This window comes from Protopterus annectens, chromosome 11.part0, assembly GCF_019279795.1.
Source record: "Protopterus annectens isolate FY-2018-M chromosome 11.part0, PAN1.0, whole genome shotgun sequence".
Classification (NCBI taxonomy): domain Eukaryota; kingdom Metazoa; phylum Chordata; order Ceratodontiformes; family Protopteridae; genus Protopterus; species Protopterus annectens.
The window spans coordinates 1491246042-1491270972 of NC_056745.1; the positions used below are offsets into that span (position 1 = coordinate 1491246042).

General features: G+C 41.8%; 1 protein-coding gene across 2 annotated transcripts in view; it reads right to left on the reverse strand.

The window, feature by feature from the left end:
• The window catches only part of HDAC10 (histone deacetylase 10), a 680378-nt gene that overhangs the window by 347904 nt on the left and 307543 nt on the right, over positions 1-24931 (reverse strand). For both annotated transcript variants that reach the window (XM_044088799.1, XM_044088800.1), the window contains one exon: positions 23678-23804. In XM_044088799.1, the coding sequence (XP_043944734.1) occupies positions 23678-23804 (127 nt within the window). The remainder of the gene's footprint in view (positions 1-23677; positions 23805-24931) is intronic.

Consider the following 24931-nt stretch of genomic DNA (forward strand, 5'->3'; position numbering starts at 1 on the left):
TATTCCAACCATGAGGCCTAGTGACTATTAAGGAACACATACTACTGGACTGGGTATCCGCAGTCCCATGTGGATGTTACATCTGTCCAATTAGCCCACTATATTTCCTTGCATAACAGCAACAGATTCATACATATGATATATTACAGCAATCCTTAAAAATAGTGTGTAGCTTAGAGACTTACCTTGCAAATGCAGCAGTTGAGAGACCTATAGTTCAGGGCTGACTCTGTTTGATGCAAGCAGTGCACAACCAATACATGGATAGGTACATGCTGTGTGGGTTGCCTGGCATCAACACATTTACTATATGTATGTGAGAAGGAGTAAGGTGTCAGTTCCTAAGGCCCTAGGTTGTCAGTGAATGTGCTATGCATTGTCTCTTAGCCAATGCCAGGGCGTACTTGGCATGCCTACATTTGCCTACAGGGACATCATCAGGGTGCTCCTCCTCAGAGTTCTCTTGTGAGTGCGGCTGTGGTGACAGACACTAGTGGGAACTGTTTATTCCTTCCCTTTGCTGATCCTGCTGCAGCTGTTTCTGCAGGATCATATTGTGTGGCATGGTACATACTGTGAACATATGTGCACATGTGGCTGGAGAATACTGCAGGGCTCCATCAGATATATTGAGACACTGGAACTGTGACTTCAACAACCCAAACTCATACTCTGTGATGTTCCTAGTTTGTGCGTGTGCCCAAATGTGGCATTCTTCCATAGGTGTGCATGCATTTCTGATGGGTATCATCATCCATGGTTCCAGGGTGTAGCCAGCATCCCCCTGTAAATGGCCTTGTGGGATGTCTCCCCTAGCAAACACCTGATACAGCTGTGATGCATACCAGATATGGGAGTCCTGATAACTGCCAGGGCTGCCAGCACACACATTTATGATAATGCCCTGAGCATTGCACATGATCTGACAGTTGATGGAGTGGTACCCCTTGCGGTTGGCGTAGATTCTACCCTGTTCACCGGGTGGTGCCTTGATGTGTACATGAGTGCAATCTATGGCACCCAGTAACTCAGGGTAATGTGCTACACAGTAGAAGTGTTGCATATTGCTGGTCCTCTCCTCAGGGGTGAGGGGAAAATAAATGTGCTCACTGGCATGTGGTAGCATGGCATCCAGGAACTGGTGGAGTATCCCAGATGCTGATGCCTGAGACCCCCATCATGTCCCCAGCTGGTCTTTGGAAAGTACCTGTGGCTATTATCCTAGGGTTGCAAACACCTTTGTTTCTACTGAGATGGGTTCCCCTCTGTTGGCTCTGGGTCTGAGTTGAGGGTGGCAGAGCTCAGTGAGTTCTTGTTGCATGTCCCTGTCTACCTTATAGCACTCTACAATCACCAGGTCATGTAGCCCCTGGAAGGTTACCCTGGGCCTGAACACTCTTCTCCTTCTCTGCCTAGACCTTCTGTCAGCAGCAGCAGCACCAGCACTGACCTCAGCATCTAGCACATACAGATGTAGCAGCATCAGTACTGACCTCAGCATCCAGCGCATTCAGATGTAGCAGATCTGCATCAGTACTGACCTCAGCATCCAGCACATACAGATGTAGCAGCATCAGTACTGACCTCAGCATCCAGCACATACATATGTATCAGAGCAGCACCAGCACTGACCTCAGCCTGTAGCACATACAGATGTATCAGAGCTGCATCAGCACTGACCTCAGCATGTAGCACATACAGATGTAGCAGATCTGCATCAGTACTGACCTCAGCATCCAGCACATACAGATGTAGCAGCATCAGTACTGACCTCAGCATCCAGCACATACAGATGTATCAGAGCAGCACCAGCACTGACCTCAGCCTGTAGCACATACAGATGTATCAGAGCTGCATCAGCACTGACCTCAGCATGTAGCACATACAGATGTAGCAGATCTGCATCAGTACTGACCTCAGCATCCAGCACATACAGATGTAGCAGCATCAGTACGGACCTTACATCTAGCACATACAGATGTAGCAGAGCTGCAGAAGCCCCTAGCATTCTTTCAGTTAAATTTCCCACGTCTGTACTCCAATGGTGCACAGTATGTGGGGGAAAATCAGATTGTAGGGGGTATGCATACCTTACAGTGCTCTGCTGTACATGCTGACTGCGTGATTGGCTACTTATGATGCATTGCACCTGCCTAGTACATCATTAACATCATTTACTACTGTGTGATTGGCTACCTATAATGCACTGCACCTGTCTAGTATATCATTAACATCATTTACTGGCCCTAGTTTAAGTTAAACAAGGGTCAAAACTAATTAATACATCACTGCTTTTTAGATACTTCAGCAATGCGGTGTGCCACGGAAACAAGCTCCGCTATGGTAAACAAAGCTTAGCAATCACTGTACACACCCCCCTGAAAGGTCATGCTCAGCACAGTGCAAACACACCGAAACACATGCCCCAAAGGTAAATAAAGCTTAGCAGTCAGTGTACACACTCCACCTACTGAGCACAGTGGCCCGCCGTGTAAACAAGCACAGCTGAGCTCCAGTGAGCTTACAAGTCCTCAGACACACTCCCCCTTGATGTCAGCTACCCCCTCTCTGGACACCAACATGGTTCTGTACCTACACAAATAGGATCTGCAGACACGGATACCCATTTGTACAATTCAGTAACCCCACCTCATTTACATAGGGATCATTGCACACAACCTGGAAACTACAGGGTTCCAAGGCCCTAACTCGTTAGCAACAGCACCATTCCACCATTGTGGATACTACACACAGGGTCCTATAATAAATTTCTGTCACATACTATTAAATGTGGTTTTTCCACTCTTTTTTTTTTTTTTCATAAAAGCATGCACAAACATACCCAGATCATTAAAAAAAGAAATAAAATTATTTTAACTTATTTCCCTTATGTTTTGGACACATGGTGGATAGTTTTGATCATATCTGTATGTGCTATGCCATGTCTGTCCATCTACCTATGTTTTTACAGCCCCTGTTGTCTGTCGAAAATCCTGTACATGGAATTTTTCAGTGCACACTACGGAAATCGACAAGGGGTGTGCAGGGCTGCCTATCTGCTTGCTGGATCGCTCTATCTCCCTCATCTGCATGTAATTCACCTGCTTATGAAGTGATCTGCACGCCACGGATAATTCCATGTTGGCACGTGTGTGCATGCTGCTCAGCTGTGTTTACTGAATTGCAAACCTGCTTACTTTCATGTAAGCAGTGTGCCACGATGCCTACATGGTAAAAAAAGACTGTGTTCATTGTTAAATTCCCCCCATAATCTCCATCATAATAATTTTCTAACAAATACAAATGCCTCTCTTTTGTACAGTGCACAAATCAACCCCCCCTCTCATCTTTCATCCCTCAGTTATAATACATTAAGTAACTCACATCTACATCACTATCACCCCCACTATGTACGCTAAATATCCATACTGAATGTTATATTTAAAAAAAAATTCAAAGCAATTCTCATATAAAACACCTTTTTAAATATCTCAGACTGAGGATCTAATTACTCTGCAAAATAAGGAGTAAATAATCTTCTCAACTTCAATATTTGTATTCAGCGCTTCTTTCCAACTTTCCACATTTCTTTGCATTTAAGTTAACATGTTACATCTGCAATCTCAGCAGCCACCTGAAACATCTATACCTGCTAGATGTGAGCAGCATTCCCAAAATCGACATTGCAGACAGATCTGAATCCTGTGGAAGGAATGTCTGACATTTCTCTTGTCTACACGTAATCAATAAGATACTTCACGAATCTTAAGCCAGAAGTCTCTAAGCTGTCATGTGCAGAAGATAAAAGAGATTTAGGGTACAATAACTGGCAGATTTTAGTTACTACTATGATTCCCCTAACAAAAGTTAGTCACCTAGCTGGATGTAATGCTCGGACTCAGTCAGCAATCGTGGCAGAACTCATCACAACCACAACTCATCAAAACGGAGACTTCCCTTGTGAGTTTTTACTGCGTCTTTCCCTGGGCTATGCAACTTGGAATATTTTTATAAAAGCTGGGGGGGGGGGGGTGTAGGAGAAACAAACATCCTTTTCCAACATTCACAGTAGAGACTTAAAAAAAATACTACACTGATAAGCTCATCTAAATGATGAGTTATGCCCATAATGACTTCAAATTCAATGAGTCATTTCAAGATTTAAATCCGATATGCTTTCTTTGTGCTTCCTTTCTCCACCTTAGTTATATGCGCTAACTCAAACCCTGCCCCTGAGCATTTTCCTAGACATTACCTTATGAAACCCCCTCCCTTAATAGTACCACAATGCAATATTACAACACACTTCCCTTGTACTAAAACTCACGCACAATACTAAAACTATCCACTCATGTAGATCTTAATATTAACTGTAACCTGAAAACATTCACATACACATACACTCCAAACCACTAATCCAAAAACATTCACTGTAACTGAAAGTTTCAGCATTACCTCACGTAAGTACTTATAATCAACTGAATTCATCCAAATTGGCAAGTTTATTGTAGCATTGTTTTATCATGGCTGACAGCGAGGAGTTGAGATTGGTTAGGACAAGAGAGTCGTATAAATAGGGTGGGGGGAAGTGGCTTTCTTGTCTAGCACTGCCAGTAAAGGTAGTGTTTCACTCTACAGAGGCAGTGTAGGCTTTTATGGCCTGCTGAAGGAGAAAATCAAATTTCAGATGTTTTAAGTAGTACAATTTGTGTTTCGACATTTTATTTTTTACGAGATGTTTAATTCCAGTCCAAAAACACACATGCATACATGTGCACACACACACACTTTTGCTCAGTCTATTTACCTCATTTTACAAGCTGCAGAATGTTAACATGGAATCTTTGCTCAGTATGCAAGACTTCATACATTTTCTTCAATTCCACTGCAGAATGCATTACCGCTTAGCATTACCGCTTATGCTCAAAGGCCTGTACTGCATCCTGAATCTGAAATACTAAATCCTAAATCCTGAGAATATGTAGCAGTCTGGGTGGACCGAAGTGATTTAACAAACTTGTGAGATGACCTAAAAACTTTATTTTTAGCCTTCAGTCAGTTAGCAGCATTGCAATCTGCCAATATTTATGTTTGGAACTAGAACAAGTTTAAGTACATTAACATTGTTTAATCTAGATGTTTAAGTGCAATTTATTTTGTCTCAATAGTGAGAGAATTATCTCTGCTCCAGTTTGTGCTTTCAGTGGTTCATATTCTGTTTATCTTTTACCTGCTTAAAGTTGCATTCTCTGTCTGCCCCATCCACCACTAACACATTAAGCCAAAGTTTCTGAAAGAGATCCAATATTGTCTTTATTTGACTGGATGCCTCTCTAGCTAGCCTGGTTTGTTTACGCCAACCATCCCAGCCTTATTGCTTGCGTTGTTTTATAATAAGGCTGTGACCTCAATCCTTTATGATAATCTGATTTCCAAAGTCCCTTCCCTCCCTTCTCCCATTCCTATAGACTGCTGTATAAGCTTATTTCCTGTTTGTATGTGTATATTAAACTGAATTTTTTTTTTATATTAAAAAAAAAAAAAAAAAAAAAAAAAAAAAAATCGCTCTTCCTCTCACTCATACTGCTGTAAGACTGTCTTGAAATTGCCTTCAACAAGGGATTTCCAGCTAGTTGTTTAAGTGATTTGTGGTAGCACTGTGCCTGTCAGTCTCTTCTATTGTGTTTTTTTACATTAGGAGGACTGGATTTATCCATCTTGTGGCTGGAGGTGTTTCCTGGTCTAGCTGAGTTGGGAAATACACAAAAGGACTCACACTGTAGTCATTTTATTGGCCAAAGGGTTCATTAGTTAGTTTTCTCATTTTTTTATGTGCTGCTATTAATGTTGCACTTTTGTGTGGGCTAGCAGTGACTTGTACAGTAGCAAACATCTAGAAAGAACGGCTCATAAAACTGTACCCTGTAAACAGGTTAAGATGAATTCATTATTGTATAGACATTAAAGTTAGTAGAATTTAGTATTGTTTAGCATAATCTGTTCTGATACAGCACCACAAACAACCTTCTAACCCTACTACACCTCCCCTTTGTAGCTCACAAATAAAAGGATTGGACAGTGCAGATATGTAATTTCCTAACTTCTCTATAGCCAGCTTGGTGGATAAGGGCATCTTGAGACAATGTAGCAATTATTTTATGTTTAGAGACTGTAAGGCTATGAGATATTATTGTCTATGCTAGCATGACTGGCTGAAGTTTTGTAATTCTTGTAAATAACTGTAAATTGCCCTGTGTTATATAAGCCAGCATGACTAGCAATGGTTTTGTAGATACGTTTGTATTCTTTGATAGTTACAGTGATTTATGTAAAATGTTTGAATCAAACAGTGATCTTCTGGCTGACCAAATGAACAAATTTTTAAGAAGAATTCTGAATGTAGGTTATGCCAGTCAGCTGACCTACATGTGATGTCATTGTGTGTCAGAGCTGAAAGGAATAGAATCCCAATAGCAGCTGTTTTGTTTACATTTTACAGTCTGACATGAGACAGTAGAATTCTCATAACAGCTTTCTGTGACTTCTTAAAACTTCTAAAAAAGCAGGTCCTGAGTCAGTTAAAGTTGAGTTGTTGCAGTAGTTGTTGTTGTAGTCAGTTGTTTTCCAGATAAGTAGTTATCACTCAGAGTTTTCCAGAGCTGTTCAGCAGAAATAGTAGGAGTTGCTATTCCAGTCACCAAGGATCAGACAACAGTCTGAAGAGTGGACACATATTCTTATTTTGCCTTGCAGAAGTAAGATTATCATCTTGCCTTACTGAGTTAATTAGATTAGAAAGGGACAGTTAACCTTTAGACAGTTAGGGATCTACAGTTAGATTGTTACATTTCTTCAATCAGTGTGAAACCTATCCTACAGTGATATTTTCATAATTAGTGTGTGTGAAACTCTGTGGTTTACTGGAATCAGTTATTTAGTGTATATTTGTTTTAAATCATTTTATTTATTAAATATTTTACTACCTTTTATTGTGGATGGTTATTTAGAAAGTACTTTTAGTAACTCAAGAGTGTTTATGCTTATTGTGATAACACCAGGGCCACTCTGAAAAGCCTTACTGCTTGGATTACATGCTACTATTTATATCAATATTTATTTTACCCAATGTAATTGAACACCACTTTTGAAGGGTATTGTATTTGACTGGTGGCAGCCATCACCTTGTAATTTGGGAAAGGGGACATAGCAGGTAAATCTGTGCCAGTCTTTCTGAAGAGTGTTTGCATGTGTGAATATCAAATATTTAAGAGTGAGTGTGTCAAATACCTAGAACTGGGACACAGTCCTCTACAGTGATTAGTGTATACACTCATTTGGGGACCTGGAGTGAAACATATAGTCTAGTCCCAGGTTTGGAGTCTGTTCCTGGTGTACCCTTAGAGGAAATTGTGTATTTCTATCCCTGCTTTCAGTGACACTCCCTTACCAAAGATACTGGTGAGGACTAAGGGAGGTCTATATTACCTCATCGAAAAGGCTAAACAAACGCCTTTTCATCGACCCCTAAACATTAAACTGCCATTTATGCGAATGGCTGATTCAACGATTTTCTTCCTAAGGAAAAAACTTGCTTAGCCAACCAGAAACAACACACCACTTCAAACATTTCAAAGTGGAGTGCTTCGCCCCCACACCCCCCAACTAAATATACCAACTCCAAGACTGCATTACAGTGGGGAAAATGGCAAATTGACGATGATGGCCAAGCGATTTTTTTCCCTAGGAAAAAAAATGCAGAATTGGCCATTCGCATAAATGGCAGCTCAATGTTGAGCCTTTTCGATGAGGTAATATAGACCCGGATTGTGGCTCCTTAGTTACTGCCCCAGGTTTACGTGGGTTCTCACAGGGACAACCACTTAATCCTTAAAAAAGCAGACACAGTATTCAAGAGGTGTACTTGCACTATTACAATTGAGGCTAAATTCTCACATACAAGTGCATATCAGATTGTCGAAACCACACACCACACACACACACACACACACACACACACACACACACACACACACACACACACACACACACACACAGACAACATATGCTGAGGCACTTAAAAGCAATCTTCCTAAACAACATTGCCTAGATCACTTGTTGTCAAAGCTATGCCTCAGCAAGCCCAAAGGCACTCAGAAAAAAACAACATGTAACACCACACTCACACACACACACACACACACACACACACACACACACACACACACACACAACTGCAGTTTACAGTGAATCCCCAAATACTAAGCCACCTAAAGCAAGCAAACACATTTCCTAGGATTCTCATCATAGTGGGATCCATTGTAAGATGTAATGATACCCCTCTAAACAGACTGAACAAGGAAAGTATAATTCTTAGTTGTTTATCTGGAGCCAGAATCCGCCAAATCACACATGCACTCAAGTCATTACACCACAGGTATCAGTATGATTCCATCATAGTCTATGTAGGTGTAAATGAGCTGAGATGTACCTCCCTGGGCTATATAAAGACAGACATTATGGAGCTTTCAAACTATGTGTCTCAGCCTGGTATGAGCCTAGCATTGAGCAGCATATTACCATCATCGAGGATGATGCTACAATATGAGCAATAAAATTATTGATTTCAACATCTGGCTGTGTTTCTGGTATAATTCTAAGGGGCTCCAATATTTCTCAGCTTGGAAGGACATGGTTAACAGACCACATTGCTTTGCCAAGGATGGGTTGCACCTCTCCCCTCAAGGCTTTTGAATACTAGCTAAAACTTTATCCACTCCACAGTACCTTTTTTGGCAATTCCAAATTAACAAACCTACAGAAATAGCAAAATCAACTCAACTGAACCTCAAGGCATTACTGCTCAATGTCAGCAGCCTACATAAAAACTACACTCCCTCCAAGCCCGCCTCATACTCAAGAATATAGACATCTGCATAGTTACAGAGGCGTGGCTTAAAGTGGCAGACATTATCCTGGCAGTGCAAGGTTTCAGTGCCTTCCACACTTTTAGACCAGTAGCTGCACAAACAAGGACTAAAGGAGAAGGTGTCTCAATATACATCAATAACAAGCACACCTCTAGGGTGGTCAAACCGGACGACACGCTGGAGATCTTCCAAGTGTAGAACACAAACACAAAATCCTACACTATAGACTAGCTAGCTATAGGTCACTCTCCTATCCGAAGAAGTTCACAACATACTTGGAGCTACTGGAGACACTTACCATCCAACCTAACATCGTACACATGGGAGACTTTAATTACCCCTCTACAGAATGGGAATTCTACACAGCCTCAAATCTACACTCACAGAGATTCCTGACTTTGTAAATACAAATACCCTAGACCAATAGTGAATACACCCACCAGGCACTCCAACATACTGGGTATCATGCTCACAAATATGGGAAAAATCTGCACCCCCCCCCCAATGTCTCATACTCCCAGGTAAGGTCCAACCATAAAGACAACTCCTTCAAAATCAAAATCATCTCCCTAATCTCATTAAACCAGTAAGTTAGGAACTATTCTAAGGCAAATCACCTTTTATTAAGTGACACATTATCAAAATTCAATGCCCCTCCAAACTCAGGCAACCCAGCAGTTTACAATGAATTGCTCACAGAAACTCTGTACAACCATGTCAATGGCTGCACAGAGGCTGCTGTACCTACCAGAAGCAAGCCCAAGAATAGCCATAAAAACAAACCATCCTAGTGGCATACCAAATTAAACAGGATATACAACTAAAAGAAAAACATTAAGGCAAAAATCAGGAATTCCCATAAAAACAGAAACATTCTCATCAAAGTAAATAGGCAACTAAGAGAGCTAATTAGGTCAAGCACAGCCAGCTTTGAAGTTAAGATAGCTTCTCAGGTGAAAAATAATCATAAGGCCTTCTACAGCTATGACAGAAACCTCAAGAACAGCACACAGCAATGTACTGAACTGGTGGTTAATGGTGTCACATTCACTCAGTCTGGCAATAAAGCAAACCTGTATGAACAAAATGAAAACGCCAGTACTAATGATGAGCTGAGAGAGCTTTATTGAAACTGAGAACTAGACCGGTTTCAGCACATAGCTTTCATCAGTAGAACAACACTGAAACAGAGGAAAAGCCCAACAATAAATATCCCTTCCAATGACATAATATGACATCATTTCCTGTCATGGAATGAAAACAATAAATTGGATAAATATACAAACCTGTATAACCAAAAGGCATATGTATTAGTGATAAATTGCCTACAAAAATAAATCTGGCACGTAAAAATAATATAATAAAGGAGATATTACAACTTATCATTAACTCCAGGGGAAAAAAGACCCCCAAGTTTCACTATCCATTTTCTTTCCTTAGTGTTGAGAATGTCATGCCATCCAGTTTTAAAAGCTCGATTGCCTGTAATACTGTCTATAATGGTAAATGAAAATCTGGCAGTGGGATGGTTCAATATGTGTCTGTATAAGGCATGGGTGATCCGGGCATTCCTAATATCACCCAAATGTTCAGATATTCTGATCCTGAACTGTCTGGATGTTTGTTCTATGTAAAAGGCTTGGCAAGTGCATGTGGCAAGATAGACAATCCAATCTGTACTGCAGTTACCAAAACAATGAATATTGTATAATTGTCCAGTATTCCTACTGGTGAATGTTTTGGTTTTAAATATATAGTTACAAAAGCTACAGTGTCCACAGGGATATGATCCAACTAATTTTCCCCCATTAAAGTCCTCTGATGAAAAGAATCATCCCTGGGTGTAATTTTCTTGTAATGAGAGAAATGGGACCTCAATAACTTACCCTTTCTATACAAAACCTGTTAGTTGACAAATTAAGTTCCAACTTTACCCCACCCCCATCCCAACCATACCCTCAAGCATAACTCCTCCAGCAATAACTAGGGAGCATGTACTGGTTGCATTCACTCAGCCCAAGAACACAGCCTCAGTGGGCCCCAATAACATCTGAGGATGTGTCCTGATGAATTATCGGGACCCCCAGAATCTTAAAACAGACTTTGTGTCACATAAAAGGAGGACTGCAACTGTCATTCCCCTTCATCAGAGAGGACCATCAACAGATCCTCAAAACTAAAGACCCATTAGTCTGACTAGTCTTATTTGCAAAGCCATTGAAAGAATTATCAGCAAGGACATAGGAGACCTTCAGACACTGGGTCCATCCCAATTTGGCTTTATCAAAGGAAGGTCATGCTTAATTAATCTGGTGGACATCTCTGAAAAGGTCATTTTGGCAATGGATGAGGAGAAAACGGTGCATACTTTCTACCTAGATCTGGTTAAAGCATTTAGTAAAATACCCCATTTGGGCACTGTCAAACTTATGAAACTAGGTTTAAACCCTTTTATAACACGCGGAATAGCTAGGTGGCTCACTGAAATGACCAAAGAGGTTAGAATCGGTGAGGCCATCTCCACAAACAGGCTGGTAATCAGTGCAGTCCCTCAGGGATCTGTGCTGGCCGCACACCTCTTTGGCATCTACTTCCTGGATTTTATTTATTATTTATTTATTTTACATTTGTTGACCAGTGTAGTCTAGAGGCCTGGGGAGAAAAGCTCCAAGCATGAACAGTGACAAAGTTAGCAATATATAAAAAGAGATGTAAAATCACAATACAGAGTCAAAGTCAATGTCAAAAGCCTTTGCCTGACCAAGGTCGCACATGACTGGAAACTGGGAGCAGTCACTGACCCCCCCCCCCAAGATGAGGACATCCTTCAGGAAAGGTCTAATAAAGACAAACCCTTGGAGCCAAAGCCAAAGCCATGTCTTAAAACTCAACACCAAGAAATGCATTATAGTACCTTTTGGGAAGTCTACCACCCCAGGCAACTATATCATCAATAAAATACCCTTAAAAGCAGATTCCATAGTCAGGGATCTGGGAACTCACGTAGACAATAACCTAGCCTTCGGCCAAGCACATGTCCAAGGTAGTAAGAAAATTCTTCTATGTTGTTCAACTTATAAGCAAGGTCATGTCATCTAGGTCCAGGAGTGGTCATCATACCACTGCACTAGGCCCTCATCAGACCCATCATAGAGTTTAATGCCCCCTTCAGTATGTGCCTGACCAGCCATATGCAGCAACTGGAATATTCACAAAGGTTCCTTACCAAACAAAAAAAAAATACAGGGAGTAAACACAATGTCCTATGCGGATCACCTCGAGGCCCTGTCTTTTTACTCAAGTGTCATACAGACTTCTGAGATGTGATCTTTGCCTGGTATACATGCAATCCTGGACCCTGTTTTGATTAACTGTTTGAACCTCCACAAAACAAACAGCATTAGAACTACTAGATTAAAAGACCTACATTTTGCTTGTGACATAAACAGGACATGGAGAGACGGGCAGGTTTCTTAGAGAATTCACATTCTCTGGAACAGGCTCCCCATCCACGGAGAAGCAGAGGTCCTCCCTATTCCTATTTAAGTACAACTCAGACCAATGGATAGGTAATCAGAAATTCACTCCTGGTCTGGCTCCTATGTCTCTGATGAACAGGCAGTCAGTAAATTATCACCATAAATCAAATCTGTGGGTCACATTTGTGTTACACAGCTAGGCTTATAATGGCCCTAGTGGTATTTTAGCCTAATATACACCTATGAACATTTGTGAAGTAGTATCAGTGTTGGTTCTCTGCAGGGATTCCATTGCTACACATTTTATTCTGTGTGGGTCCCAAAACATAACTCTGACAGTGTGAGTAAAATATATTTTATGCTTCATTCATTGATAAACCAGAATCTAAGGCTAAACATGCAAGTATTACAAAGATGTAAATGAAAAACCAGCGTACTTAAAATTTGTGAAGAATACAATGATGAAAATAACTTCCAAGTACTTTAGAAATGAACACTAAATAGCAACATACACTAAAAGTGTCCAACTGGATACTTATAAAATCAGATCATTACAAATCTAAAAGACAAACTAGGAATACCAAACCACGGTAAGGAAACTATTTGCTGCTTGAAACCACTTGTTATTGAGTCAAAACACAAGGTTTAGCGCTTTAATTCCTCTGGTAGGAACTTCATCAGAACAGTGTTAAAACACAAAACAACTATTTAAATATACTACTGCTACAACCAATGAGAATCAAATTAAAAATCACATGACTGTATAAAAGACTTCCACTAAATAACATAATTCTTAAGTTTTAAAACTGGTGCAAGTGAGCACCCATCATTTAATCCGAGTGCAGACATGGCACCCAAATGGATCTGCCACTTTAATTCTTGTTGAGTCAGATGTTCATCAGTGATTTTCCCTTGTGCATCCTTTTTGACCTGTTGAATAACCATAAACCCAAAAGTATGTGTAGGATTAACACTAATGTGTCTGAAAAATGCATTGGTGGTTCTCTCTTTTCTAATGTCCAAATTGTGTTCATAAACACGGTCCCTTAATCTATGGGAGGTTTTGCCTATATAAAATGAGGGGCAGTGTTGACAGTGAGCTAGGCAAACCACTTGTGAACTAGTGCAGTAATAATGTCCAACAGTTTTATAGACTTTACTCCTTATACAAAAGGTGTCAGCCTCAGTAAAGTACCTACACTGAGGACAATGCCCACATTTAAAAGTACCCTTCCTTTTCAAGCTACTGCCTACTGTTCTGTTTTCAAGTAGTTGTTTAAAAGATCTTTTCTGTAGGTAATAGCAGGTGGCGGACCACATTTTGCTAACACAGAAGAATCACAGATAAGAAATGGCCAATTCTGAGTTAACACTGTAGCTATTCTAGGGCTGTCCAAATTATAAGTAGTAATAAATGAATGTCTCATACTTGGAGTGACGTTGTTATTAACTCTGGGGAAGGGGCTGGATCCTTGTGCCTCAGTCCTGACCAAAATAGGCCTGTACACTCTCAGATTTCTTTTGGTAATTACTTCTGATTGTAAATCCAGTAACAAACCTAATGGATAACCCCTGTTCAAAAACATTTGAATAAGTTTGTCAGTTTCAATTTTAAAAGTATCAAATTCTGAAGTCATTCTAGCAAGTCTAATTGACCCTTAACCACAATCTCTTTTGATGCTGTGGTTGACAGCTAGAATAATGGAAATAGCTGTTTGAGAAGGTGGGCTTAGTGGAGACGCAACAAGCCACACTGTCATTTTTACTCACTAACACATCCAAAAAGGAAATCCAATTAAAATCCTCATTACAACTGAATTGCAAAAATTCAAGCGTTATTAATGTATGTCAAAAATTCATTTAGTTTTTCTTCTGTATCTGTCCACAACAAAAAGATGTCATCCAAAAATCAAGTATATAAAGCCAAACAAGTGTTAAAATTACTGTTAAAAATAAAACTATCTTCCCATTCAGCCATTACTAAGTTAGCAAACATGGGTGCAACTGACTCTCAAACCAAATAAGGCCAGTGGTATGTGGAATGACAGTGTATAAACTGTGCATATCAATGGTCACAAAAAAAACCTATCTGAATTGTATTCAATTTCACCTAAAAGCTGTAAAAAATGCCAAGAATCCTTACAAATAGCTACTGCTGGTTTATCATTTAACATAAATTTATATTCATTTTTAAGAATAGAACCTTCCATTCATAGGTCAAATCAGAACATGATCACAGTACATGCACTGAAAGTGTACCATATATTCTGAAAGTAAGTCTTACGAAATTCACTGCTATAATACATTAGTACACGCTCACTACTTCTAGAGTATGTACGCATTTGGTCTATAAAAGTATACTTACTGCTGAGAATAACATTTTATTACTCTTGCTGTTTGCATTGTAAACACAGAGGAGATAAAATGATTACACTAAACCATTTTCTGTGATGTACAAGGATAAATATCTGTGAGTGTTTACCTGATCGAGTTTACAACATTATCAAACACATTGCTGTAGCACAAGAAAACAGGTCAGTTGCAATTCCCCCATCAGTTTTTACCACATCACATGACAAACCAATGACAAGATGCACTTTAAGTAAAAATGATTCAGCAGTAAGGTGACTTACATGTCCACAAATGTGCCACCTGCACTGCACCTTGTGCTCAGGCAACGGTACCCACAAAGACATTATAACGTGTATTCATAGGTTGGTACTAGGCTATCGGCCCTAGGGCCTATACAAGCCTAGCCAAACAATTCCCCGGATGTTTCTTCCCACAATATTTACTTCCCTGCACCCCTGTCTAGCAGGGCAACTGATGTGACCACTGGGGTGAATTTCCTATCTCCCATCCAATTGTCAAGGGTCCTTTTGAAGAAGGCCAAGGAGGCGCTCTGCTTGACATGTATGGGTAGTCTATTCCAGAGTATGGGGAGTCTCCGGGTCAGGAACCTATCCCTCCAGCATGTTTTGTTCATTGTGATGACAACGTTTAGATCCCTGGAGTGTGTGGCTCTGAGGGATTGAGATTTCTCTAAGTGGAGCATGTCCAACAGCTCAGGGTTTGACATGGCCTTGTATGTTAAGCAGAGATCGCCTCTGAGTAGACAATATACAACAGAGTATAGCTGGAGTTTTTTTAGACAGTCAGCATAGGGCATCTGCTTTAGGCCTATGATTCTTTTAGTGAGGTATTTCTACGGCCTTTCCAGCTGTTGTAGATGTCTTGTGAGGTACATACCAAAAGTACAGTTGTGTACACTTACCATAAATGTAGATGCTCAAGTGTATTCACTGTTGCAGTCATCACACTAGTGTTATCTGCCTACAGGTAGCCCTCAGTCAGCCCGAATACCGGAGTCTTGGGATTTCTGCATCGGATGCTGTCTCCTCTTCCATGACGTCAGTTCATTAGGGGTATAAAACATGCAGCTGATGCCATTACATCAGTTTTTCCTGCCCCAGATGTCAGGAGCCCCAAAACAGGAAGCAATTAAATGGTGTGGAACACCTCCAGTAAAAAATAAATACCACTGCCATAAGATATGGCCAAAAAGAGGACAGGTGGAAAGAATAGAAAAGTCAGGGGGCTGGAGGGAGGGTAACCAGGACTGCAACAGTGAATACACTCGAACATCTACATTTATGGTAAGTGTACAAAACTGTACTATGTTCTTCGTGTTTCACTGTTGCAGTCATAACACGTGGGTTGATTCCCAAAGCGGAGGAAGGGTGGAGGCGGTCAAAAAGTATTAGGGCTGGCTAGCAGGCATTGCAAGACTGCTGTGGCAAACCCAGCTCTGGACTTACAAAAAATAGGTAAGTGGTAATGCTTGGTGAAGGTGTGTACAGAACTCCAGGTTGCAGCTTCCAGGATGTCTCTGGTAGGCACCCCCCTGAGAAATGCTGTAGAGGTTGAGGTAGCCCTAATGGAATGAGTTCTGATCCCCTGTGGGGTAGGTTTTCCATGGTGTTTGTAGCAGAAATGCATGCAGTGTGCTATCCATTTGGAAATGGTTTGCTTTGAAATGGCCTTGCCCTCTGCCCCTGTAGCAAAGCTGACTAGCAGCTGGTCAGATTTTCTGAAAGGTTTAGTCCAGTCAAGGTAGAACCTGAGCTGTCTGTGCATGTCCAAGGAGTGAAGGATCCTTTCCCCTTTGTTCTGAGGATTAGAAATAAAGGTTGGTAAATGGATGGATTGGTTTAAAGCACACTGGATACCACCTTGGGCATAAATGATGGGTTAGTCTTGAGGGAAACCCTGTCCGCATGGAAGACAATGAAGGGTTCCACAGCCATAAGGGCCTGTAACTCAGACACTCTTCTTGCTGAAGTGATGGCTAGAAGTAAGGCTGTTTTCCAAGAGAGGAATTTTAATTCTGCTGTAGCAGCAGGCTCAAAAGGGGGAAGCGTGAGCTTCTCTAGTACAAAGTTAAGGTCCCAGGCAAGAGTGGGAGCTCTCCTCGGGGGTCTAAATTGTTAGCTCCTCTCAAGAACTGTTTGACCAGAGGGTGAGAGAAGAGGGGTGGCTCAATATTATAATGAACTGAGATGGCAGAGGCATGAATCTTAACTGATGAGAAGGACAGGCCTTTGTGGAGCAGCTCTGCTAGATTATAGGTTCATAGGTTGGTACTAGGCTATCGGCCCTAGGGCCTATGCAAGCCTAGCCATAACAATTCCCTGGATATTTCTTCCCACAATATTTACTTCTCCACGCCCCTGTCTAGCAGGGTGACTGACATGATCCCCGGGGTGAATTTCCTATCTCCCATCCAATCAGGGTTCCTTTTGAAGAGGGCCAAAGAGGCGCTCTGCTTGATATGTATGGGCAGTCTATTCCAGAGTATGGGGAGTCTCTGGGTCAGGAACCTATCCCTCCAGCATGTTTTGTTCATTGTGATGACAAGGTTTAGATCCCTGGGGCGTGTGGCTCTGAGGGATTGGGATTTCTTTAAGTGGAGCATGCCCAACAGCTCAGGGTTTGAGGTAATGTGGGCACAGCTGTGTCCTTTCCCTGAGACTGGCTCCAAGAACAGTATCTTTTCCACTTTTCTGAACAGGATTTCCTAGTACTAGGCCTCTTGGCCTCAAGGATGACATCCAGCCCCTGTTTGCTGAGAGTTGCTGGTGATGTATTCAGGGAATAAGCCAGGCTGCCAGGTTCAGGGTTTGCAGCTGAGGATGCAAAATCTGTCCCTTCTGCTGGGACAGCAGAGAGGGGGGGGGGTCTGATGGAGGTGCCAGGATGGCACTGCTGTCAGACTGCGTAAAAGTGGGTACCATTGCTGGGGTGGCCAGTCTGGTGCAATTAGGATTGTCCTTGGCCTGTCCTGTTTGAATTGAGTAGTACTTTCGAGAGGAGGAGAGAGAGGGAGAGGCATAGATTGAGAGGTTTTCCGAAGTAAAGGATAGCGCATCTACTTTCCATGCTTGGCTGTGGGGAGTTCTGGTGCAAAATTTGCTCAATTGATGATTTTGGGGGGAAGCAAACAGGTCCACCTCTGGAGTCCCCCAGCTGTGGATTAGAAGCCTGAATGAGTTGGGATTTAGTTTCCACTCGTGTGGGTCCATTAGATTTCTGCTTAAGTCGTCTGCCAGTGAATTTTGTTTACATGGCAGGAACTGTGCTTGCAGATGCACTTGATTGCTCAAGCCTGTGTTCCACAGAGCCATGGCTAACCTGCAGAGTGGGTAGGAATGAGTTCCCCCCTGCTTGTTTATGTACAACGTAACTGTGGCCTGTCTTTATCAAGAGTTATCCTGGCAGGATAAGGTATTTGAAGGCTGTCCATACATTCTGTACAGCGAACATTTCTTTTTCATTGATATGCAGGTGCATTTGACTTGGGCTCCATTTGCCTTGAATGCATTTGCCTGCCATGTGAGCCCTCCATGCATAGTCTGATGAGTCAGTTGTCAGGGTTTGGGCGGCTGGGGGGGGGGGGTAGAGTGAAAGGGAATCCCTTGTTTTGGTTGCAAGCCTCTGCCCACCAAAGGAACTCTGCCCTTAGACAAGGAATGACAGGAATCGCTGTTTCCAGGTCCTGAGAATGTTGACACCGGAGACATTTTAAGTACCATTGAAGTTTCCTCATATGCAGTCTTGCATATGGAATTAGTAAAATGCATGAGGCCATGAACCCTAGGGCTTGCAGTATATTTCTTGCAGATAGCTGGGGTTGGGTGGCCAGAAGTTTGAAGTAATTTATCAAATAAACCTGCTTTTCTGGAGTGAGGAATGCCATCTGGGAAGTTGTGTTCAAGCTTGCTCCCAGGAATACAGTCTTTTGGCTGGGTACCAGATATGATTTCTTTTCGTTGATGGTATACTCCCAGAGAAGTTAGGAGTCTCTTTACAAATGTCAGGTGCTGAAGTAGCAATTCCTGACTGTCCACCTGAATCAGGCAATCATCCAAGTATGGGAAAATTTGAATGTTTCTCTGTGTGCAGTATGCAATGGCTGGAGCCAGGCACCTCGTGAATACTCTGGGCGCAGTAGATAAGCCAAAGGGAAGTGCAGAGAACTGTTGGTGCATAGAGCCTGCCCCGAAACGTAGATATTTACTGCAGGATTCCCTTATGGGGATATACAGATAAGCTTCTTTTAAGTCTAGGGTGACCAGCCAGGAGTCCTTGGCTAGCATAGGAAGCAGCTGTTGGAGAGTAAGCATTTTGAATTTTGGTACCACCAGGAAGGTGCTGAGAATTGACAGATCCAGGATAGGGTGCCAAGAGCTCTTTTTTCTGGGCACCCGGAACAGTCTGGAGTAGAAATCCTGTCCCCTTTGCTCTGCTGGAACAGGTTGAATAGCCCTGATACTGAGAAGAGAAAGTACTTGCTTTTGGGCCTCTGCCCAATGGTTTGGAGGAAGGTCTGGCAATCCACTTGGGGTTGGCAGTGAATGGAAGTAGAATCTGTATCCCTGGGATACAATGTTTAACACCCATCAGTACTGGGTAATGTGCTCCCAGTTTTTTTGCATGCAGGGCAAGTTTTCCTCCTAGGGGTGCAAGTATTTGGGCATGGCTGGGCAGGATGAAGAACAAGTCATTGTGAACTTTTTCCATAGGGTGTGGCTTACCACTCCGTTTTTGAGGAGGGAGCACTCCATTGTTTAAATCTGTGCATACCCTGAGATTGTAGTCTTGGTGGTCTGTTGCCGCTGGGTTTGGGCTGAGAAGGTCTGGGAGGGACCGGAAAGGACCAGTTTTTTGAAGGCCAATGCCTACTGAATCTAGGTGGCTGCACCTGTAGGAAATCTTTTAACAGTTTGCATAGATTTAGCTTTTCCCTCCATCTTTATTAAGAACTTCTTATGCTCTTACGCCAAACAATAATTCTTGGTTTAATGGAGCATCTAGTAATTTTGCTTTGACATGGTCTGGCAAGATTTGTTCCTTCAGCCAAGCATGCCTTCACAGAACAGACCCAGTGACAGCAGCCCTGCAAGATGCTTCTAAGGCATCAAAATCACACTGCAAAGTATGTTTACCAACTTGATTTGCAGAATGCATTAATTCTTGTAAATCTTTATTTTCTGCACAATCAGGAATCAACAACATTTTTTGTTTAATTAGTTCCATAATATGCTGCTGGTACTTCAACATGTGAAACTGGCAATTTAAAGCCCTGATGGCAAGAGTTGCAGAGGTATATACCTTCTTTCTCCAGCTGTCTAAAGCCCTAGAATCCCTGTCCGAAGGGGTAGGGTTTTTGGCTATAGTAGCCTTGATACCTTTAGGTCCCTGAGAAATGGTCTCTGGATCCGCAGTGGGATTTTTAAATAGAAATTTGTGAGAGTCAGGTACTCTGTAGTACCGGTCATGTTTTCTAGGAGCTGGTGGTAAAGTATCAGGGGTAAGACTGGATTCCATGATGCCATCATCTACAATCTCCAGAACAGGGGGTATAGCTAGAGGCCTGTGCTGAGGCAAGTCTAAAAATTCCGAGTCTCTTTTTGGACTGTGGGTAGTCCTGACATTCCCAGCAGAAATGGTCCCTTAAGGTATGCAAGGTTTCACTGAAAGAAAAATCCTCGGGGGGGGGGAGGAGGCAGATGGAATGAAATCCTCTGCATCTGAATCCTCATAGGTAGATAAGGGTATGTCCTGGTAATCACAGGGGTCATCGGACTCATGGTCTGTAGAATCAGAAGGAAAATCAATTCTTTGCCTTTTAGAGGGGGGAGGGGAAGGCTAGCTTCTCCTAATTAGAGTAATAAGGTCTTCAGCCATCCTAAGCATTTGTTTCTGTGGCATGGGAGCTTGAGAATGTGCTTTGGTTGATTTCCTAGGTGTAGTGCGAATTCTGGGCCTGAGAAATTCAGTAGTTTTAGTCACAAACGAAGTAGTCGGTTTAATATGAACATTGGAAGGTCTGAACACCCTTAGAAGCTGGTGCCTGCACAGCGGCTCCAGACCCTTCCAAGGTAGAGACATCTGCAGGTTCCATAGTCGAAGAAGCATCTCGCAGTATACCAGACACTGACTGGGTCTCAGTAGAGGCCTGTGAATCTGTAGAAGTGGGTATCAGGGGCTGCGAAAGTGCCTCACTGAGTACCGGCGGATTGGCGACTAGCTTAACGGAAGCGTCGTCATCAGTTTTGGACCTATGTGGTCTGTCTCTGTCTTTATCCTTACTTTTTTTGGAAGATCAGTAGTTGGATGGCTTATCAAAGCTATTTCGGAATATGAAGAATGACAGCGAAAGAATTTAGTGACAAAAATAGCCCGACGATGAATAGCTCGGGTGTTGAACAAGGCACAAAACTGACAGCGAGGAACATTGTGGTCTGGGCCTAAACAGGTGATGCAGTAAGAATGAAAATCTCTGTGAGGTATTTGCTTTCCACAGGCAAGACAGCTTTCCACAGGCAAGACAATTGTTAACTTTTTCTGACATCGGTTAGAGCAAGAAAAAAGGATCCCCAATGGGGTACTTAGCTTTAGAAGACTTCAGGTTTGAAACTCGAACAACGAAAATTTAAGGTTGCAGCCAACTGGCACTTGCGAACTGCTTCTGCTTTGGGCTCCCGCTCAGCAAGAAAAGCTGATGTAATGGTGTCGGCTGCATGTTTTATGCCCCTGACAAACTGATGTCATGGAAGAGGCGACAGCATCTGACGCAGAAATCCCAAGACTCTGGTATTCGGGCTGACTGAGGGCTACCTGCAGGCAGATAACCCTACTGTGATGACTGCAACAGTGAAACACGAAGAACATCGGGGCATTGTACTCTATAATGGGTCTAATGAGGGATGAGTACAGTGGGACAATGGCCTCCTTTTTTCTGGATGACTGTGTTTGGCTATCTTATATACTCCAGTACGTTGAAAGGAGTGGGGTAGCTGGAAGGAAGGGCGACTGACCTGCTATTATATTTATCTTGTCTAATTACGTACATACTAGATAATCAAGGAATGCCATGTTTTCTGCCATCTGAGTCGTTACGAATGATTCTAACGGTTGCTAGTCGAACAGACACCTTCCACACCTCACACCTCTTGTATGCTAGTGTACCCCACCGAGTGCTTTTTATATGCCTATTTTAGTACCATCTCTCTTCTGTGTTCAAGTTGCCAGAATCCACGTACCGCCCCTTCTGATGCCCCTTCTTCCTGAAAACTACGACCTGTTTCCTCCACACCAGCAGTTATCTTACATTGTTCAACATTCCTCTGCCTTCACTTTTAATGCCCTGTTATTAACTAAATAAGTAAGCAACTAAATAAAACATTTTTTTTATTCAGTTGCTGTAAGTGGCAGCATAAAATAAAGATCTTGTCTTCTCTACTAAAACAGCTATTTCAGTCACTACATAAAGGTGATATATCAAGCAAAATTAAGGTTTAGGTCATTCTATTACATTAACTCAAAAGGAATGTCAGGAGCCCCGTACTAATCTTTGTGAATCATGTTTACACATACAAATACGAAAGACTGGGGAACACATAAGGATGCTATGAGGAAGTACACCAGGCTTAACAACCAAAGTACTATTTATTTATTTACTTAGATTTGTTTACCAGGGTACTGCACTGATCAACACTGACCAATTTCAGGCTCAGCCCTAAAATCTACATAAAACTCAAGTGCTTTAAACCTCTGCCCAAAGAACTGGATTTGTCCAGGCCAGTAGACTTACTCAATGATATCTTCTCCTAATATCCAGTCTATCAAGAAAATGTGCTTCAGGTGTTCTACTCACCTTGGTTTTTCTCAGTCTACTGATCCCCTCCAAATCTACCTGAGGGTTTAAGCTCTCCCATCACGTCCATCTATACAAGTACTTGACCTGGATGAAATACTGTTTGTCACATTATTTCATGGCTTTAAACTGTAACAGATACCCAATAAGCTGCATCAGACTTTGGGGGCACTGTATGTGCAGGTTTTGTTGAACCTCACATTGTTTTCATTGGCTCTTGCAGCTCAGCCAATAATCAAGTCAGGGTCCATGATGCCTTGCTGCACTCCCATTCCCTTGAAAGAATCTTTTTGCCAAATTTCAAAAGTCCCAAAGCCATGATTTGACCAAATATGCACAGCATTTATCTTCTATTCCACCTTCTGCAAGTTTCTCGCAACATTTTCACTACAGCTGCATAAGATGCATGTCTAAGCAGTGCCCCCCGCAGAAAATGGGAGAAGCTAAGAACTCATTGCACAGCAAAGACAGAATGAAAGCCTGAAATCTTACCGTATTCCATGGCAGATTAATGTCAAAGCCTGCTCCTTTTTCAAATCTTGCCTTATTCCACGTCACTTTAACATTAAAGCCTGCTTCTTTTTCAAATCTTACCTTATTCCATGGCAGGTTAACATTAAAACCTGCTCCTTTTTCAAATCTTACCTTATTACATGGCAGGTTAATATTAAAGCCTGCTCCTTTTTCAAATCTTGCCTTATTCCACGTCAGGTTAACATTAAAGCCTGCTTCTTTTTCAAATCTTACCTTATTCCATGGCAGGTTAACATTAAAACCTGCTCCTTTTTCAAATCTTACCTTATTACATGGCAGGTTAATATTAAAGCCTGTTCCTTTTTCAAATCTTGCCTTATTCCACATCAGGTTAACATTAAAGCCTGCTTCTTTTTCAAATCTTACCTTATTCCACGGCAGGCTAACGTTAAAACCTGCTCCTTTTCAAATCTTACCTTATTCCACGGCAGGTTAACATTAAAACCTGCTCCTTTTTCAAATCTTACCTTATTCCACGGCAGGCTAACGTTAAAACCTGCTTCTTTTTCAAATCTTACCTTATTCCATGGAAGGTTAACATTAAAGCCTGCTCCCTTTTCTTTGCCGACAGCATCATAGTCAGATTCCTTAAGATTAGGCCAAAACTCTTGATGTTCATATCGATGCCAAGAAAAGTAGAGGACCCTAAAACAGCCAGACACATTTCAGTTTTCATCATAAGAGTAATACCTCCAAAAGTCGTACTCCTTTCTCAGTGTAGCTTATTTGCACATTTATTTCGACTTGAAGTCCTCATTTTTAGACAAAGTACAAACACATAAATACACCACAAATAAAACATTAGCACTCACTTCTAAATAACAAACAGTGACTTGCATTAATAGTAAAGCTGGAGCAATAAAGATTAAAAAAAAGGAAATGAAACAAGAAGAATGAAAAGTGTAATCGTGTACATCAACTCTTCAAAAACGCAAACGCTCGAGTAGGTGAGTAGACAGTACTTGAAAAAACAAATCAAAATGCAAGCACTCAAAAAGTAAAAAAGAAATCAGAAAACTACAACCCTTTTTTTGTTTTGTTTTATAGGGGGCAAGCCTTTTCCACTGCCCCACACACCCGGCTTCTCAAATATGCCAACTCCAAGATCGCACTACACTATGGAAAGGGCAATTCCCCAATCCCAGCTGTGCCACCACCTCTCACATGAAAAAAAAACAGCAATTTCTCTTATTACATATTCAAACACTTTTGCCGGCCTTTTCTGCATTCAAAAGCCTGGTAGTTTCAACACTTGAAAGACACACACAGACATTATATCAACACACCACAATGCTGATGGCAAGAATGTCGATCACAAAAGGTCGATAACAAAAATGTGACAGTCAACTGTGCATGTCTGGGTAAAATCCTCGCCACATGCAACCAAAATAAACATCATTTCTTTGCACGGGTCAGGCCTCTTCGCACTCTGTATACCCACTGCTAATCGTACACACACATACACACACACACACACACACACACACACACACACACACACACACGTGTACACACACACACACACACACACACACACACACACACACACACACACACACCAATTCCAGAATCACACAGTCCCCAGGGAAAGGGAATATTCCACCACCCAGGGGCTGTCAGTCTGTCATACCTGTCAACCATTTGCATAAGTCAACCTTTTGTGGTCAATCAATAGGCCATCAAAATTGTGGCATGACCATGTAATTCAGTGGAGCCATACAGATATGCAGCCAACTTTAAAGATTTCTCCAGTGACAGTCCTTTCATGCCTT